Here is an 8,124-nt window from a genome sequence, read left to right as displayed (position 1 = left end):
CCAGTGGAACAACCACTTTACAATAGCATGAAAGCATGAGGGCTGTTTTGACGAGACAGAAAAAGCAGGAAAAAGCAGAAATAAGCCCTGAAAGTAAAGGTCGTTCATAGGAAAAAATTATGTCTGAAGAGGGCCTTGTTAAATGCTGACGAATGCCTGTACATACGTCATTACTTGAAAATTCCACTTTCACCCTTCCGCCACCTGGTGTCAAATAGCACATATGACACCCTAAAGTTGCACTGAGTTCCACTGAGGGAGTGCAAATCTTAGTCTCAGTTACAGTAATTTCAATTCTTTCAGATGAGTCAAAAAAATGTATACAAGTTTCTCTGTGTGAAATAAAATGAAATATCACTCAACCAAAGAGTCTTTGTAAGTAGAGCTACCTGTCACCAAGCAACTGATGTAATAGTAGAGCTAGAGCACACCAAATCCTCTGTGTATAAATCATCTTCTATAAAACAGTCAAAAACAAGCTCAAAGACATATTCCATGGACATAACTCTTTATTTGTCTGAGGATTGGAATTTTATGACAATTTAAGGCACATGTTGTTGTTGGATTGCATATACAAAGTCTCTGACAAACCAAATAACCAAGTCTATGTATGGCAGAAGTGACCAAAATAAATAAATAAAAGCAGAAACATATTAGGGGTGATATGCAAAGACACCCTCAACAGGAAGAGAGAAGGAGACAAAAAAAGTGCAAATATAGAAAATATGGCATATTAGCATTGCAAAAAATAAAAAAAACTAGTCTTAAAGAGTTTTTATTTTTATTCTATGAGGTATGCACAAGCAATGGTATTTAAAAGTACAACATTTACAAAATAGCCATCAAGGCATGGACTTAATCATTTAAACAGAAACAAAACAACAAGGCTCCTTGTCTATAATAATACTGTAAAAGGAAACACAATTCAGACATTTCCTGAGCTATCTCCTGAATGGTGTATCTGATACCAATATTATACTGTAATATCATGCTCTACAGATAAAAAAAAACTATTACAAAAACAGCAACAGCCTCTAAAAGTAACAACAAGGTAATGTGTAGCGATCTAAAGAAAATAGATATAATACTGGTACATACAGTGCATCCTGAAAGTATTCAGACCCCTTCCCTTTTTCCACATTTTGTTACGTTACAACCTTATTCTAAAATTGATTAAATACATTTTTTCCCTCATCAATCTACACACAATACCCCATAATGACAAAGCGAAAAACAGGTTTTTAGATATTTTGGCAAATGTATTAAACATACAAAACAGAAATACCTTATTTACATAAGTATTCAGACCCTTTGCTATGAGACTTGAAATTGAGCTCAGGTGCATCCTGTTTCCGTTGATCATCGTTGAGATGTTTCTACAACTTGACTGGAGTCCACCTGTGATCCAATTGATTGGACATGATTTAAGGTTGCACAGTTGACAGTCCATGTCAGAGCAAAAAACAAGCCATGAGGTCAAAGGAATTGTCCGTAGAACTCCGAGACAGGATTGTGTCTAGGCACAGATCTGGGGAAGGGTACCAAAAAATGTCTGCAGCATTGAACATCCCCAATAACACAGCAGCTTCCATCCTTCATAAATGGAAGAAGTTTGGAACCACCAAGACTCTTCCTAGAGCTGGCTGCCCAGCCAAACTGAGCAATCGGGGGAGAAGGGCGTTGTTCAGTGAGGTGACCAAGAGCCCAATGGTCACTGACAGAGCTCCAGAGTTCCTCTGTAGAGATGGGAGAACCTTCCATACGGACAACCATCTCTTCGGGCACTCCACCAATCAGGCCTGGAAGCCACTGATCAGTAAAAGGCACATGACAGCCCGTTTGGAGTTTGCCAGAAGACACCTGAAGAACTCTCAGACCATGAGAAACAAGATTCTCTGGTCTGATGAAACCAAGATTGAACTCTTTGGCCTGAATGCCAAGCGTCGTCTGGAGAAAACCTGACACCATCACTATAATGAAGCACTGTGGTGGCAGTATCATGCTGTGGGGATGTTTTTCAGGGCAGGGACTGGGAGACTAGTCAGGATCGAGGGAAAGATGAACGGAGCAAAGTACAAAGAGATCCTTGATGAAAACCTGCTCCAGAATGCTCAGGGCCTCAGACTGGGGGCGAAGATTCACCTTCCAACAGGACAACGACCCTAAGCACATAGCCAACACAACGCAGGAGTAGTTTCTGGACAAGTCTCTGAATGTCCTTGAGTGGCCCAGCCAGAGCCCGGACTTGAACCCGATCGAACATCTCAGGAGAGACCTGAATATAGCTGTGCAGTGACACTCACCATCCAACCTGACACAGTTTGAGGATCTTCAACAAAGTACTGAGTAAAGGGTCTGGATACCTATGTAAATGTGATATTTATTTTTATGTAGATTAATGAGGAAAAAAATCTATCAAATCCATTTTAGAAGAAGACTGTAACGTAACAAAATGTGGAAAAAGTCAAGAGGTCTGAATACTTTCTGATTGCACTGTATATAGTCATTTCAAAGGAAAATAAATGTACAACTGTTGCCAAAATGTGTTATACTGTTAGATTTTGTAACGATACTAACCTTCAGGCCCATTTATTTTCATCAAATTATAAAATACAACAAACAATATTCTCATATAATTGGTGATTATATGAGAATTATCTTTACCCTTTATATTGTCTAATTCTGAATTTTTTTTTTCCTAATTTGACAACTTCACAACAGTCAGCAGCTAATTTAATTTAAAAGCAACAGAGTATATACAAGGTAATAGGCACCGTTAAATTAAATTAAAGAGGACATTTGGTTAGTAAAATGTAGTAACAGTAAAATAATAAACGTTTCTGTAAATTGTGGTTGATATGACTTACGACCTATTATTTTCTATCAGATAACTATATCAAAAGAAAACACCCTGCAGTTCACTGACAGTAAATAACTGCTTTAATGTTACTTTGATGGGAGTTTCTTACTCAAACTATGTGTCCATCAACGTCTATCTTGATTTTTTTGTTGTTGCTCATTTTCAGGTTAAGTCTATAGATAAACATTTCAACACCACCAGGATGTGATGCCAATTTGAATGTTATTACTTATGGCATAAGATGTACACTGTATCTCCTGAAATTGCAAGATTGTACTGTACCTTCATCTGGTCAACTTAATTATGGAATGTAAACCGCTAATGGGACACAAAATCTCATCAGCACAGAATACCTAGCCTGGCCCCAGATGTGTTTGTGCTGTCTTGCCAAATCACAACAACCATAGCATTTGGAAAGACATCACAAACAGATCTGGGACCAAGCTAGAGAATAACCTCTCACAGAATGTGCTATACCACATGATCCAACCAGTGGAGCTTAGGCAAAACACCTATCCTATCACAGACGTTTCTCTCAACTTCACATATAGAAATCAGAGCCTTTATTAAACATTAATTGCAGGCCGGGAAAATAAAACTCTGGCAGTTCTAAAATGACCTCACCGCTGCCTGTCAGCCAATAGAGTTGCTTTTAAGACAGCCACTCGTGAGTCACGTCCTGTCTGTGGTGTCGAAATGTTATACTATGCAGTTTTTTGTCATCAGTGTCATAAGTCAGTCCTGTGAATCCAAGCAAGTGATTCAGTTTTGAGCAACTCTTTAGCATTGAAAGGCTAAATGAAAGGATACGATTAAAAGCTGCTTGAAAGATTTAGGGTCAATTCAATCAAAACCCAATGTTTAGGGATTATCTTTTCACAAGTACTGCCCTGAGACACTTGTGCCATCAAATGAAAAACTGAAGTATATTCCTGTGAGGGTAGTCTATCTGGTATTGGAAAAATAACCAAAACCAGAGCCATTTTATTTGGATTATATTTATATATAAAGATATACAGTATCTCGTTATTAAAAGTAGTTAAACCTACGCCGCGGTTTATCATTAATCAAGGAACAAACATAACAGGTTGTGTGTGTGTGCGTGTGAATGTGTGTGTGCGTGGGTGCATGCATGTGAGTGTCTGAGGCCCTGCAGTGGGCTGGGTCAGACTACAAAGCCAGATACAGCCAAGGAAAACGCAGCTCTCAGTCTAGCACAACCCCGTCCCCAGACCACAGAGGAGGCCAGAGGCTGGGTCGATGGTGGGAAATTGCCAGGGTGGACGCCCCGATGGGAAACAGGGCTTGATTTGGCTTTTGACCTGGGCCATGTCATCACTGTATGCCAGCCAATGGGATGGTAGGTGGTGGTCTTCCAACAAGTGAAGACTGAAGGGGAGGAGGGGTGGAGGGAAGGGGAGGGCAAAATAACTGGTATGCAGCCCGGCTGTGCAGTTATTTTAAGAGAGAACCTCTGGAAATACACTTAAGGCTGTCTACACAGCCACTTTAGAGGGACAGCCCAGCTGAGGACAAAGATAATTCAAACTTTGGGATGTTAGAAATGACAAACACCCCGGTAATCATTTCTGGAACCACCAAATAAAGTTACAACAGTGTTGGTTGAACAGACATTATTCGTCATAGATCTATGTACTTGTGAACAGAGAGATTTACAATGGTATTTCCAATAGCGCCAAATGGATCTTTTCACAACCTAAACTCAATGGCAAAACTTAAGGATTCTTCTTAGTTCTAAATACTAATTTGAGATATTTCTAAACTTAGTGTGAAAAAACTGCAGGTGGTAATCTAAATGCTCTTTAATATCTGCTTTCAGTTTAGTGTTCTCCTCATCTGGACTGCCAGATTGTGAAGCATGATTCATCATTCCAGAGAATGTGTTTCCACTGCTCCAGAGTCCAATGACGGCGAGCTTGGCATTGTGCATGGTGGTCTTAGGCTTGGTTGCGGCTGCTCGTCCATGGAAACCCATTTCATGAAACACCCGACGAACAGTTTTTGTGCTGACATTGCTTCCAGAGGCGGTTTGGAACTTGTTAGTGAGTGTTACAACCGATGACAGACGGTTTTTACGCGCTATGCGCTTCAGCACTTGGCTGTCCCGTTCTGTGAGCTTGTGTGACTTCGAGGCAGAGCCATTGTTGCTCCTAGATGTTTCCACTTCGCAATAACAGCACTTACAGTTGACCGGGGCAGCTCTAGCAGGGCAGAAATTTGATGAACTAACTTGTTATGGAGACACATGGCTGTGTGCTCGGTTTTATACACTTGTCATCAACGGGTGTGGTTGAAATAGCCAAAACCACTAATTTGAAGGGGTGTCCACATACTTTTGGTGAAGTAGTGTATATCCAAATAGAAGGCTCTGCCCAAAACACCTCAGATTTGATTCTACAACAGGACAAATGTCATATGTGTCTTTGTAAATACTGCAACAGAAGTTAGATTGAATTGGGGCCTAACAACAAAGCAAAAAAATATATACATGGTCAATAATACATTTATAGAATAATAACCAAAAACAAAAGGCAGTTTTTCCTTTTCCTTCATACAGCCTACCTTATTGAGTTGAATTATGTACACACTTGTCCACCTTTACTGTTAAAGCGAAACTACAATAAAACTATTACCAAAACTTCAAATAAATCTGTTTATGTAGTCAAATTAGTAATATTGTCCTATAATAGCATACTGAATATATTGTGGGAGCACACATTTTTTTTTTAGCAAACACAATATGTCCTCATTTGTGCCCTGTGAAAAAGTACATCATAGATGTCCAGCAGTTGTCCTAAAAAATAAATATACGTGTTAGGCAAAACCCTCTTAAGTTTAATGGTGACATTTTTACCAATGGAAATATTCAGTGTTTCTTGACCTGAGGATTGGCACAACGTTAATATGTGATAGTGAAATGTCCAATGATATCAAAACATACACATTTCTTAATACTATCATGGCAAAAAGGTCTTTAACACTGAAAAGGAATGATTCAAGAAGGCCGCATTCAAAATGGTAGAGGATCTTCCTCTCTGTTTCCTATGTCTAAGCATTTAGTCAACTCTCATACCCAGTATTGGTTCTTTTTTAACTCCGGGTTCGTTGTCCGACAGTGCTGCAGCAATTCCGGGTCGGCGTCTTTGGAGTCCATTTGGGACATGGGGATGTTATTGGCCGGGTCGGTTTTCCGGAAGGTCTCCTGGCTGATCTCTCCGTTTTTGGGCTTGGAGCCAGCCACCGTCTGCACATTGTGTTTGCCCGTCTTGTTGCGACGCACCAAGTAGAAAGCCAAGATGGCCACCAGCAGGAGGAGGAGCAGGAGGAGCAGAATGGGGACGAGGATGGACCACAGGTTGTTCCTCCTGGACAACACTGGCTTCCTATGGGAGTCTTTGTCAGTGTAGGCAGTGGTGGGGGCATCTCCTCCATGAGGCCAGTCCATGTTGCCCCTCCAGCGGGGGCTGGCTGGGGTGATGCGTGGGGACCCCGCCCCTCCAGGGAGGTCGTTGCTATTGGACCACGCAGACCCGCCAGGGACCTTAAGGAGAGTGGCCGGGTAGACCTCTGAGGCGTTGTAAGGGGTCGTCTTGAAGGAGAGAACGCACTCAGCGGGAGGGACCCCATGGGCCTTGAGCAGGAAGCGAGCCACGTCCTGGGCTTGGCTGCCTCCTGTTCCATTCAGGATCTCCATGGCTACACGTCCCTCATCCAATTCTTTCTGGGTGAACGTGTCCACGGGCTGGCCGTCTCCCTCTGGCCCTCTCCCGCCAGCCCTCACGAAGCGGGCGCCTTGTGGTTGCTGGATGACGCTGAAGGTGGGAGATGTCCGGGTCTTGTTGGCCAGCGGCGTGGCATCCAGCAGCTTCTTGTCCAGCAGCACGGTGGCACCCCGTGGCAGCAGGAGTTCCTGGGGGATGTTGGCCAGAGGCTTGACCGTGATGTTGAGGACAGAGGAGACATTGGCCGCCCGGCTCCGGGCCACAAAGGCCACGCTGTCCCGGGGCGAGGTGGACTTGATGAAGCGAACGCTCACCCGGCCCTCCCTTATCTGGGTCTGGGTGAAGGCCGACGTGGGCTGCCGGTCCACCATGACGGCAGCGTACTTGGGCACACTGGTGATCTTGTAGAGGACTTCCTCCTCATTGGGGCCACCTGTGGTGGCCCTCAACATCTCCTCTGTCACTAGGGTCTCGTCGTCCCCCTGCAGCACCTGGATCTCTGGGGCTTTGGCCAGCACTAGCGTCCGGGACAGGACTCCTACATGGAGAGTGTGCGGCTCGGTGTGGTGCTTCCCGTCCGACACAGTGAACTCCATGAAGCCGTCCAACAGGCTTCCGTCACTGACAAAGCCCACCTGGCCCTGGTTGACCGCCTCCTGGGTGAACGTGGAGATGTGGTCGCCCTTGGTGGCATCCACCAGCCGCCCGTTGGTGGGCGCCTTGGAGACTGTGAAGCGCACCTCGTCGGGCGTGCTGTCCTCGTCGCGGGTGTTGAGGTACTTCTGGGTGATCACCGTCATGGAGCCCTGGAGAACCTCCAGAAGAACGTCCAAACTCACCAGCTCTGGAGGACTAGAGTCCCTTCTCCGGATCGAGATGTTGAAGACCTCCTCCAGGACCACTGCCTGGGCTGGGGAGGGGGGAAGGGTGGCACGGCCCTGGGAGTTGAGCCGGGCTCGGAAGGAGAAGCTGTCCACGGAGGCTCCAGAGTCATCGTGGAGGTATTCCAGCTCGCCCTGCGCCACGTCCTTCTGCATGAAGTAGGGGGCACCCTGGGGAAGATCCAGGCCCCCCAGGGTGACTCTCCCATGCGCTGGGAAGCGGCGCACCTCAAAGACCACGTCCAAGAGACCTCGCTCCGCCTCGGGGAGGCTGGCCAGCAGGTTGGAGGCGTCCAGGATGGAACTGTCAATCACCTTCCTCTGACCTTGCACTATGTCCAGACCTGAGAAGAAGAAAGAAAAATAATATACAAGATTATCCATTGATGTTTAGGGCTACATACCCTTTCTTTATATGACATTTGAAATAACTTTTACATTTTCTTGTAATGCTTCTTTGTAATTATGCCATGAACAGACCTGATTCAATAAACCTGCAATAGCAAGATTTTTCTTTACAGAACATTTTGTTTACAAACTGCTGCCTGACACATATGCATATCTTAGACTGATAACAGACAGCCAGACCTGTGTCAAATACATACTGTATGTCAAGTCAGCTTGATTTATCTAACTCAGT

The 8,124-nt window shown here is 44.3% G+C and overlaps 1 protein-coding gene across 1 annotated transcript in view; it reads right to left on the bottom strand.

The window, feature by feature from the left end:
* Positions 1 to 491: 491 nt before the first annotated feature.
* The window catches only part of cspg4 (chondroitin sulfate proteoglycan 4), a 107,302-nt gene continuing 99,669 nt past the window's right edge, over positions 492 to 8,124 (bottom strand). The window contains exon 10 of the mRNA XM_023984813.2: positions 492 to 7,828. Coding sequence (XP_023840581.1) covers positions 5,949 to 7,828 — 1,880 coding nt within the window. The 3' untranslated portion in view covers positions 492 to 5,948. The remainder of the gene's footprint in view (positions 7,829 to 8,124) is intronic.

This window comes from Salvelinus sp. IW2-2015, linkage group LG4q.1:29 (assembly GCF_002910315.2).
Source record: "Salvelinus sp. IW2-2015 linkage group LG4q.1:29, ASM291031v2, whole genome shotgun sequence".
NCBI lineage: Eukaryota > Metazoa > Chordata > Actinopteri > Salmoniformes > Salmonidae > Salvelinus > Salvelinus sp. IW2-2015.
Note: the sequence above shows the minus strand (reverse complement) of the source record. Positions and strands in the feature narration are given on the sequence as shown.